Consider the following 12,786-nt stretch of genomic DNA (forward strand, 5'->3'; position numbering starts at 1 on the left):
AGCAGTTAAAGGAAACCTCTTCTTAAATCTTAAAGATGGATTAAAAGATAACCAGCTTTGACCACTCTTAAAGACTAGTTCAGAGATGGGATCCAATTGCTTAATAGCCACCTTAGGATCTTAAACCTCTAAGGTACATAACACCTCCCTTAAAATTGAATGAAGATGTTCAAGCTTAAAAAATAGGATGAGTCTGTATCTTGATCAGAAGCTGACTCCTGATCATCATAAAATATTTCACCTTCTGAGAACAAATCGGTCGAACCAGATTCTGATATATGTTGATTAACAGTCTTAGAACTATTTAAATCAAATAAGCTAGTGGAAGGGTAATCAGAAACTGACCTATACTTACTTGAAGGAGGCATAACTGCCAACATTTCAGACACTGTAGAACATACAAAGATTTTAAATCCTGGAGCAAAATCTGAAGAACTCCCCAGTAAAGAACAACCAGAAGTAGGACAGATACCTTTTTAGAAGCAGGCATCAGTCTGATTTAGAATGCATTAAATGATCCATACAATTTGCAAAGCTAAGCAGAGGGCATAATATCAGCATCAGTCTGATTTAGAATGCATTAAATTATGCATACAATTTGCAAAGCTAAGCAGGGGGCATAATATCAACAAACTTTCAAAACACACTCTTAAAGTGATTGTAAATCCTAGTGTTTGTGAAACGCTAGGATTTACCATTGGAACAAATAAAGGGGACTTTCATTCATGAAGTATAAAATACTTCATGTTTAAAAGCTCCTTTATTTGTTCCAAGTGATCGCCGCTCTGAGCTGCTAATGCAGCCCACCGGCAGAACACTATTTTCGCTATTTGGCTGAGAAATAATGTTTCCACCTCTTAGCCAATAGCCATGCGGGAAATCCGGCTTGGCGCCGCATATATTAGTAGGAAAGTGTTCAGTGGATCTAGCTTTTAAGGATACATAAGTTTTGGGGACAAAATTGGTATGTTCCATTGTGACAATAAAACAATCACTATGGAAACAACCTTCAAGAATTAAGGCATATGAATCCAAGAAAAAGAAAAATAAGCAGGAGAAAAACAGCACAGAGCCTTATACCCTTATAGGCAGCTCTTTGAAGTAATGAAAATCTTTCCCCTTCTAACCAGCAAAGGGCTAAGCAAATGTGAGAGCACTAAGAATCCATCGGAGAACAGAAACGATGAGCGCTAATCCGATATGGAACTAAAGCACAAACAGAAACTGCAGTAACAGACAAATGGACAGAGTGTGAAAATCAAATAGGCAATGCACACGAAAACCGAAACAAGCTAAAAAGCAGACTCCGGGAAAACATCCTGATAGCGCGCTCGATAGCCAAAAACCTGAACGTGCATCTAAACTGATGCACGTTAACCTAACAAGCCGACACACACTAACCTGATAAGCAGACATGCACTAAACTAGTAAACTGACATATAGTCAGTCAAATAGTATAAGACAACAAATAAGAAAAAAAGAATCAGACGAGTTAAACTAAATGGACACAACCAACACATGGTAAGTATAGGGAAAATAAGGTTCCTGCATACCCCAAAGTGTGTGTGTGTGTATGTGTGTGTGTGTGTGTGTATATATATATATATATATATATATTTGTCACAATAGACACAATTACCTACTAATAGCCTATTGTCATAATTGAGCAACCTTTTTATTAATTTGATTTCCCTTTAAGATATGGGCAGGTTCTTAATCACTACTTTCCATAAAAGACCTGCCCTTTTTCCTCAGGTGCTTAGCAATTTGGATTGTGTGCGGACTACAATCCGTAAACGCTCTTTACTTAGCCATCTAAGCTATGGAGTATTTGCTAGTTAAACTAGCTGGACTTTAGTTATAACTGCTTAAAGTGAATGTAAAGTTTCATCAAGTAGTGCCCGTTTTTTTAAAAATACTGTACTATTAAAAACAGGGGCACTTTCATTGATGAAACTTTACATTGCACCATATTTGTAGAAATACTTACCTCTTCGTCTTGAAAGCCGGGCTGATGATGTCGCTTCCCGCGCCCGTCGCAAGCCTCTTCCTATGTCAGAAATTACGATTACGGCCTTCCTCCAATTATGGCGTTGCTTTAGGCGTTGCTTTTGGAGGATGCCGGAATCGTCATTGCTGACGTAGGAAGAGGCTTGCGACGGGCTGGCGAAGCGCTGGAGCTGCTTTCAAGACAAAGAGGTAAGTATTTCTACAAATATGGTGCAATGTAAAGTTTCATCAATGAAAGTGCCCCTGTTTTTAATAGTATTTTTAAAAACCGGGCACTATTTGATGAAACTTTACATTCACTTTAATGCAAGTGTAAAGGTATCGTACCTTCAATACAGAAACTCGTCTCCTGCACAACTTACTTGCAGCCCGGATTCTGCATTTACAATCCGAACCTTATACAAAAGCACCTGCAGCCTGGTACTGATCACAGCAGATTTTCTTATCATCCAATTCTGGTATTTGCTTGACTACAGCCTAAAATAAAACAGATCAGTTACTATGGAATTACTAGCTGTGTTCCAAGTTACCTCAAGCCATTTGCGGCTACTTCCGGATGATCCGTGTTCAAGGTGACAAGATATCTTCACCTACAAACATATCACTTAACTTTCTACAGCACTTCTATAATCCTTATCTAAGCCGTTGACAAAAGCGAGAAAATTAAGAGAAGCTGTCACACCCACCAGACGTTCTACCATATATCTGCCTCACCTTGCAGCAATTCTATTCTCCATGTAACCTTAACAACAACTAGCCTTAACGATCTGTTTAGACGTACCTCATTCACTATCAAGTGGAACTTTGTCAGAGATAATCCAATTCTCTCTCTCTTCCAAACAATCTATAATGCTGTGTACAAACAACTAAGCTACATAGTAACTACTAAACTACAATTGATTACAATCCTCATAAATAACATCTTGCTACACTGTATCTACAATATCAACTCTAACTGAATCACTATTGCACTAATGTCTTTACCGAAACAGCTTTGCAGTTGAGATCCTTTTTTTATGGTGTAGTTCCGGATAAAGCATTCCGTATTACTAAGCCAGAAAAATATGGATCCAGCAGACCTTGCTAATCACCTCTTAACCCTTTCACAACAGGAAGACATATTATCTCAAGGATTAAGAGAGTTACAAGTAGAAAATTAAAGTCTTCACTTAGTAATAAAAGATAACATCTCTTCTAAAAAGCAATAACACAGAACAACTCCTTGAACCCCAAAGTTAGTCCTCCAGAAAAAAAATTCAGGGGATAGATCACAGTTTAGGGAGTTTAAAAATGCCTGCAATTTACTATTTACACTCAGGACATATAGGGCAGATCGTGTTAATGTTCTCACAGTGATTTCATAAACACCTATTTCTCCAACATAGGTGTGTCCGGTCCACGGCGTCATCCTTACTTGTGGGATATTCTCTTCCCCAACAGGAAATGGCAAAGAGCCCAGCAAAGCTGGTCACATGATCCCTCCTAGGCTCCGCCTACCCCAGTCATTCTCTTTGCCGTTGCACAGGCAACATCTCCACGGAGATGGTTAAGAGTTTTTTGGTGTTTAAATGTAGTTTTTATCCTTCAATCAAGAGTTTGTTATTTTAAAATAGTGCTGGTATGTACTATTTACTCTGAAACAGAAAAGAGATGAAGATTTCTGTTTGTAAGAGGAAGATGATTTTAGCAACCGTTACTAAAATCGATGGCTGTTTCCACACAGGACTGTTGAGATGAAGTAACTTCAGTTGGGGGAAACAGTGGGCAGACTTTGCTGCTTGAGGTATGACTGGCCACATTTCTAACAAGACTTTGTAATGCTGGAAGGCTGTCATTTTCCCTATGGGAACCGGTAAGCCATTTTCTTAGTTAAGTATAAGAATAAAGGGCTTCATAAGGGCTTTCAAGACTGGTAGACATATTTCTGGGCTAAAACGATTACTTTCTAAGCATATTTAGTGGATTATAACTATAAATAGTTCTTATAATCTTGGGGATTGTTTTTAAAAAAAACGGCAGGCACTGTATTGGACACCTTTTTCACTGGGGGCCTTTTCTAGTCATAGGCAGAGCCTCATTTTCCCGCCACTAATGCGCAGTTGTTTTTGGAGAGCAAGGCATGCAGATGCATGTGTGAGGAGCTAAGAACCACTGAAAAAGCTTATTGAAGGCGTCATTTGGTATCGTATTCCCCTCTGGGCTTGGTTGGGTCTCAGCAAAGCAGATACCTGGGACTGTATAGGGGTTAAATGTAAAAACGGCTCCGGTTCCGTTATTTTAAGAGTTAAAGCTTTCAAATTTGGTGTGCAATACTTTTAAGACTTTAAGACACTGTGGTGAAATTTTGGTGAATTTTGAACAATTCCTTCATACTTTTTCACATATTCAGTAATAAAGTGTGTTCAGTTTAAAATTTAAAGTGACAGTAACGGTTTTATTTTAAAACGTTTTTTGTGCTTTGTTATCAAGTTTATGCCTGTTAACATGTCTGAACCATCAGATAAACGATGTTCTATATGTTTGAAAGCCAAGGTTTCTCCCCATTTAAATATATGTGATGATTGTGACATAGTGTCCAAACAAAATAGGGACAATGATGCCACTGATAATGATGTTGCCCAAGATGATTCCTCAAGTGAGGGGAGTTGCGGCAATGGACATAGTTCCTTTTGCACGAATTCATCTAAGACCATTACAACTGTGCATGCTCAGACAGTGGAATGGGGATTATACAGACTTGTCTCCGACGATCCAAGTAGATCAAAGGACCAGAGATTCACTACGTTGGTGGCTAACCCTGGACAACCTGTCACAGGGAATGAGCTTCCGCAGACCAGAGTGGGTCATTGTCACGACCGACGCCAGTCTGGTGGGCTGGGGCGCGGTCTGGGAACCCCTGAAAGCTCAGGGTCTATGGTCTCGGGAAGAATCTCTTCTCCCGATAAACATTCTGGAACTGAGAGCGATATTCAATGCTCTCAAAGCTTGGCCTCAACTAGCAAAGGCCAAATTCATAAGGTTTCAATCAGACAACATGACGACTGTTGGATATATCAACCATCAGGGGGGAACAAGGAGTTCCCTGGCGATGGAAGAAGTGACCAAAATAATTCAATGGGCGGAGAATCACTCCTGCCACTTGTCTGCAATCCACATCCCAGGAGTGGAAAATTGGGAAGCGGATTTTCTGAGTCGTCAGACTTTCCATCCGGGGGAGTGGGAACTCCATCCGGAAATCTTTGCCCAAATAACTCAATTATGGGGCATTCCAGACATGGATCTGATGGCCTCTCGTCAGAACTTCAAGGTTCCTTGTTACGGGTCCAGATCCAGGGATCCCAAGGCGACTCTAGTGGATGCACTAGTAGCGCCTTGGACCTTCAACCTAGCTTATGTATTCCCACCGTTTCCTCTCATTCCCAGGCTGGTAGCCAGGATCAATTAGGAGAGGGCTTCGGTGATCTTGATAGCTCCTGCGTGGCCACGCAGGACTTGGTATGCAGACCTGGTGAATATGTCATCGGCTCCACCATGGAAGCTACCTTTGAGACAGGACCTTCTTGTTCAGGGTCCATTCGAACATCCGAATCTGGTTTCCCTCCAACTGACTGCTTGGAGATTGAACGCTTGATTTTATCAAAGCGTGGGTTTTCAGATTCTGTAATAGATACTCTTATTCAGGCTAGAAAGCCTGTAACTAGAAAGATTTACCATAAAATATGGAAAAAATATATCTGTTGGTGTGAATCTAAAGGATTCCCATGGAACAAGATAAAAATTCCTAAGATTCTATCCTTTCTACAAGAAGGTTTGGAGAAAGGATTATCTGCAAGTTCTCTGAAGGGACAGATCTCTGCTTTATCTGTTTTACTTCACAAAAAGCTGGCAGCTGTGCCAGATGTTCAAGCTTTTGTTCAGGCTCTGGTTAGGATCAAGCCTGTTTACAGACCTTTGACTCCTCCCTGGAGTCTAAATCTAGTTCTTTCAGTTCTTCAAGGGGTTCCGTTTGAACCCTTACATTCCGTAGATATTAAGTTACTATCTTGGAAAGTTTTGTTTTTGGTTGCAATTTCTTCTGCTAGAAGAGTTTCAGAGTTATCTGCTCTGCAGTGTTCTCCTCCTTATCTGGTGTTCCATGCAGATAAGGTGGTTTTGCGTACTAAGCCTGGTTTTCTTCCGAAAGTTGTTTCTAACAAAAATATTAACCAGGAGATAGTTGTGCCTTCTTTGTGTCCGAATCCAGTTTCAAAGAAGGAACGTTTGTTACACAATTTGGATGTAGTTCGTGCTCTAAAATTCTATTTAGAGGCTACAAAGGATTTCAGACAAACATCTTCTTTGTTTGTTGTTTATTCTGGTAAAAGGAGAGGTCAAAAAGCAACTTCTACCTCTCTCTCTTTTTGGCTTAAAAGCATCATCCGATTGGCTTATGAGACTGCCGGACGGCAGCCTCCTGAAAGAATCACAGCTCACTCCACTAGGGCTGTGGCTTCCACATGGGCCTTCAAGAACGAGGCTTCTGTTGATCAGATATGTAAGGCAGCGACTTGGTCTTCACTGCACACTTTTGCCAAATTTTACAAATTTGATACTTTTGCTTCTTCGGAGGCTATTTTTGGGAGAAAGGTTTTGCAAGCCGTGGTGCCTTCCATTTAGGTGACCTGATTTGCTCCCTCCCTTCATCCGTGTCCTAAAGCTTTGGTATTGGTTCCCACAAGTAAGGATGACGCCGTGGACCGGACACACCTATGTTGGAGAAAACAGAATTTATGTTTACCTGATAAATTACTTTCTCCAACGGTGTGTCCGGTCCACGGCCCGCCCTGGTTTTTTAATCAGGTCTGATGAATTATTTTCTCTAACTACAGTCACCACGGTATCATATGATTTCTCCTATGCATATTCCTCCTTTACGTCGGTCGAATGACTGGGGTAGGCGGAGCCTAGGAGGGATCATGTGACCAGCTTTGCTGGGCTCTTTGCCATTTCCTGTTGGGGAAGAGAATATCCCACAAGTAAGGATGATGCCGTGGACCGGACACACCGTTGGAGAAAGTAATTTATCAGGTAAACATAAATTCTGTTTTTGAAACCGATGATGCTATACTTAACTTCCTAGATGCATTTTTTTTAGTGCAGTGTCTCTCCTCTAAGAAGATGCTAACAAACTATTAAGTGCAGAATTGAATATGAGATCCTTAAAACAAGGCAAACGACCTGTGGAGGATTACATCTCAGAAGAAAACTGCTTTTAGTAGATAGCCAATTTGGTGCTGTATGCGTGACAGCAATATGCGTTGTGGAATATAACGACAGTCCAACAGGAGGAGGCTAGGGACAGTTCCCTGCGACACCTGTAGCAAGCCTGTGAGTAACTCCCATAGGGTGTAATTGTGCCACTAACCAATACTCCATAGACCTCCCTCTGTCAAACATAAGCTGTTTGAGGGGAAAATCTGACTCGAATGGATCTGAGGACCCCTCTCATAGAACATTATCTGGAGCACCTCTCATTTTTCACCTTCGTCCTGTAGAGGCAAAGACAAGACTAGTTTCCAGTATGGTGGGAGCGGTTTTAAGGGCTCTTGAAATTTTTGGGAATCCTTGCTGCCTCCTAGTGGCCAGGAGTGTAATTCCCAAAAGAAATGGATTGTGCAGTCTCACCACCTTTATGAAAGAAAAAGCATAGTTTAGTTACAGGAAAAAAAGGGACTTTGAAAGTGATTTTCCAAATTTGTCTCAGAGCAAAGACCGGAGAATTACATGAACCATGATGTATATCCGCTCCCTGCCTCATGTGGTTCCCCACAGTCTCTGAACCACCCAGGGAGGCTGTAGCATTAACAGCCTATCAATGGCTTGGTTTGTCTTCAACATGCAAACTGTGGTGGGCCTTAAAGGGTTAATGGGGCATTTTGCTGTTGTTTTCAAACTGTACTTTGTCCCGTGCTTCTTAGTGAGGCCAAAAAGCAAATTCTGTAATCTGTTTTTAAAATGCTGCAAATTGCCCAAAAAAAACAGCTATTGATTTGCAACATTTTGCAGAAAACCTAGTTTACAAAATTTTTCTTTTTGACCTCTAGGGAAAAGCAACTGTATGTTGATTTTGATTGGGGCATGATGGGGAGGAAGCTATGAATGGGGGGGGGGGGATAATGTTACTCATTATCTCAGAAGGTAAATACGAATATTCTGTCACTAAATAAATATATATATATATATATATATATATATATTTATGATAACTATTTTTAACAATGAACTGATGAAAGTTGTTTATTTTGCTTTTAGTTTGATGTGGGGAATCAGAGGCCCTTACCCTCTCCTCCTGCCGGTATTCACAGAACCGTGAGAAATTCCATCAGCAACCCTGAGAGATGCAGTTCTGAACCTTCAGACTCTGTAAATAACTCCAAACATAGTATTGTATTGTCTCAGGTTAGTGTGCACTTACTTATTAGAGGTAATGCCCAACTATATTGCTCAAAATATTTTAAATAATATACATGCATTATACCTCATTTAGAAAGATATTAGTATTGTGTGACAATGTTAAGCTTGACAGACCAATTCATTTTTATATAAACTTATTTGAAGTAAAACATAGTTATTTACTGTGCATAACCATAAAAAGAGAATTTTCCCAAGGGTCATAATAAACATATACGGAAAGAGATTCACCCAACCAGACTCAGTAGCTTGTTTGGTGAGTAACCACCTGGAAACTCACCCAATTGTGCTTTTCACAGAAACTTATCTGAAGTATATGTCTGATCATGCCTATAAAGAACAGTCCAGCCCGAAATACCAGGCAATCCTCTGAACGAGGAGCAGACTGAACCCCAGACAATAGTTTTGGCCTCCTGTGGTGCTCGTCAGTGAGGCACAGCTATATCCCTCTAGGAACATTGGGTTTCACTTAGCAAAACGCACCAATATTGCTGATATCTGTGCTAACAGCTGTGCTATTTGTTTAAAAGGAAAATCAGTGAACTACAGACACTGAACTCTTGCACATGCTCAGTAGGAAATGGTGTCTGAGAAAGTGTGCATATAAGAAGACATCATTTGAAAAATGTAAAAAAATAAAAAATACTGCATGACATTTTTATTTTATTTTGACTTTATTGCTCCATTTAGTTTAACTAAAATTAACCTTTGTGGATACAGAGTTTGCCACAAGATCCTTTTTTTTTAATTAAACAAGCTTCATTGAAAAAAACAAAAAGTGTACAAAGAAACAATAATTGATATACATTCATATATATCTTGTCCATATACTATACAAAATATCCTATGATACTTTGAGTACAATAATAGGGAATATTAAAACAGGCTGGGTATCTGCGCCCAGCAGGGTAGGAATCATCAGGAAGGGGTTGCAGGAAGGTGGCTAAAACCACCTCAGTCTGCAAATCCATGATGATGTATTCACAATTAGAGCTTGTTATTTTAATGTAAATATGTTAAACTACGAAACCTAGTCATAATTATATATAAGTTTTAAGCAATGAAGTAGCTGAACAAAAAAGGAGAAAAAACATTTAACATAACACTTAGTTGAAGCAATACAGTCAATATTACTTGTATAATTAGTCCAGTGTATTAAGAGAAACTTGGGCAGACCATTCGTCTTTTTTTGGGGGTGTTCAAATATTTAGGGATGAGTTTTGTGGCGCTATTAAGCATAATCAGTAGAAAATTAAATATAGCCATTTCTTTAATTTTTGGAAGGGAGTGGTGTACAACAGGATTTCAGGGACATTTGGATTATCTGACATGCCTTCAACACCCCAGCAGTCATTCTGTTGGGGCAAGACCACCATATATGTAACGGGGCGAGATTACATACGTGGCGTCGCCAGATTTTAGTCGGGTATTGCTATCACATATACGGCACCGCATATAAATGTATATTTCACCCGTCACCCACTAATTTTACTCCCATAAACTAACATAGAACTGCGTCGTAAATCGGTATCATATATTCAGCGCAAGGACATACGCGGTGGAAATTGAGAAATTTTACTCCATTTTCACCTCGCCACACATAGGCAGGCGCAGCAAGCCTGTTCAAATCAGCCAATAGAATTTCAGTAGCTCTCATCCTATTGGCTGATTTGAAAATTTCAGCCCATAGGAATGCAAGTTACCCCAAATATAAAATGGGTACCTTGCATTCAATCTTCAGTGTGCGGCGGTGACCACATGAAGAGGAACCTCCACACTGGATGGCTCCGTTACCGGCGTTCTTGCTCCCCGGTCACCTCCACGCCGCCCTCGCCCTGGATGAAGATAGAAGAGGTCCCCGCGCTGGAAGAAGATGTCGCCGCCTGGAAGAAGACCTTAACCGCCTAAAAGGAGACCTTCTCCGCCGGACTTCAGGAACTGTGAACACCTATTTGAGGGTTAGACTTAGGCTTTTTTTTTTATTTTTTGGGGTGACTTTTTTTTTTAGATTAGGGTTTGTTTATTTTCATGGGCTGCAAAAGAGCTGATTGCCCATACAAATGCCCCTTTAGGGGCAATGGGTAGCTTAATTTTTTTTTAGTTTTAGTTTTTTTGGGTGGGGGGTTTTAGTATTTTTTTTATGTAAAAGAGCTGTTTAACTTAGGACAATGCCCTACAAAAGGCCCTTTTAAGGGCTATTGGTTATTTAGTTTAGATTAGGGGTGTTTTTATTTTTGGGGTGCTTTTGTATTTTCAAAGGGGTATAAGATTAGGTTTAATTTTTTTTTTTTATAATTTTTATTGAGGTTTAGTGAATTTTACAGACTGTAAGACATTGACAGGAAAACACAATCGTAAATTTGCAAATTTGTCAAACACATAAGTACAGTCATAAGTAAATGTCACTGTACAACAAGCATACTGATTTGCTTTTGATACCCCCAAAAAATACTAAACCTCTTATCTATTTAAGTATATATATATATATATATATATATATATATATATATATATATATATATATATATATATATATATACAATAATAGTAAAGTCCAGCACCAATTTACCGTATTGTTGATGGGTGCAAGCTGCCTCTGTCTCACCTTGACAGATAATAATATAGAAATAGCTGCAGCACTCCAAATTTCTTTTTATGTAATATGTAATAAAATCATAAAAAGAAATTTGGAGTGCTGCAGCTATTATATATATATATATAATCTATATCCCATAAATATTTGAAGCCACACTTGGACTTCTAACACTCTGAATATAATTCTTTTGGGGGAGAACACTGCAAGATGATTTGACATTAAGAAAAAATAAAGACTAAAAAAGCATATACATCAAAGAATGCTTGTAAAATATAAAGATATACATGACTTGACAATTAGCAATATTAATACAATAATATATATTAAATGCCACTATATAACAAGAATGCTGATTTGCTTTTTGCAGCTAACATTACAGTATTAAACCTCTGCCCTACATCCAAATATATATCGCCCACAACTATTTAAAAAAAACCACTTTTGTGTTTCTAGCAATCTAAATATAATATTGCAGGAGAAGTGCATTGTAAAGCAACAGAAAAGAACACTGGGAGCTAGCTTATGGATTATATATAAAGGTAACAAGTGTTCTTGTAGTATGTATGAATAGAGGAATCTGGTATTAAGTGCGGTATGTATCAAGGTAAACCGCGATAGAAGACTCTGGCCAGAATCAAGAAGTGCCAGTCCCATATGGAGGGGGGGGGGGGGGGGAGTAGGAGTCCAGCCATTTAACAATGTAGAAAAAAATAAAACTCTCTTATAAGACCTATTAATAATAGGTGTACTATGTGCTTGTTGTATTGTATCAGTTTAATGACTTATGATTAATAGGTTGTAATCAAAGTTAAGGTGACCTTCAAATAAATCTTGAGACTGAGGCTGTTTCTGAAATGGTATAATGTATTGTGGTTTTTACTAGTTTAGGACAAAAGTACAATTGCAGCAATACCGTGTCTATGAAGATATGGGTTGGGGGTCTAAATCATCTTCTGTGGTAGTGAAATATCTTAAGAAATATTCAATTTCAATATAAAAAAATACATGAAACCCTGCTGATTGGATATGGGCCCTATATCCAACAACAGGTGATTATGTCAAAAAGTAGAAGTCTACTACAGCGCAAAACAACGTACACCACTCGGAGTCAACATTATACGGTGTTAGAGATAGTTGAATTCCAAATATGAAATCCTATTTAATAACCAAATTTGTCTTATGTATTAACTAGCAAATGTAATAAATGAACCTGAGGAAATCCTACCAGCACTTCCTATTACTATTCAAATTGTGAATCGATATCCTTCCTATAAAAGAACTGGATACAACAAAAACTGTAGAGTACATTATAAGCGTTCTCAATGTGGATGTTAGGAGAAATTACTATATGTTGGTTACCCCTTTCCTATATGTATAGGCAGCTGCCAGTTTCCCAACATGCCCATAGTATTTGGAACTTATATGGTATATCATTTTTAAATTTAAACAAAACATTGCATGAACAAACATAGAAATAAACCGAACATTACAAACAAGGTCCACTTTGATCTTAGCACTCACTATTGTACTAAAATAAGGTATATATGGGATAGCAGAACTAATCTATTGGAGTGTATAGCATCTACGTACACTTTTATAGTACCTATAAATAACTATACATGCCTACATATCGGCTAGATTACGAGTTTTGCAGTAAGAGCGGCTCAGTACTAGCTTGCAAGTTATTTCCACCGCTCACCTCCCTATAGCGCTGCTATTACAGGTTTTCT

General features: G+C 38.8%; 1 protein-coding gene across 2 annotated transcripts in view; it reads left to right on the top strand.

Annotated features, from left to right (window-relative positions):
* Nucleotides 1-12,786, top strand: part of NEK4 (NIMA related kinase 4) — a 189,299-nt gene that overhangs the window by 96,436 nt on the left and 80,077 nt on the right. Inside the window, exon 10 of one of the 2 annotated variants that reach the window (XM_053721029.1) lies at nucleotides 8,302-8,448. In XM_053721029.1, the coding sequence (XP_053577004.1) occupies nucleotides 8,302-8,448 (147 nt within the window). The remainder of the gene's footprint in view (nucleotides 1-8,301; nucleotides 8,449-12,786) is intronic. The other variant, XM_053721030.1, reaches the window with a different exon arrangement.

This window comes from Bombina bombina, chromosome 7 (assembly GCF_027579735.1).
Source record: "Bombina bombina isolate aBomBom1 chromosome 7, aBomBom1.pri, whole genome shotgun sequence".
Taxonomy (NCBI): Eukaryota; Metazoa; Chordata; class Amphibia; order Anura; family Bombinatoridae; genus Bombina; species Bombina bombina.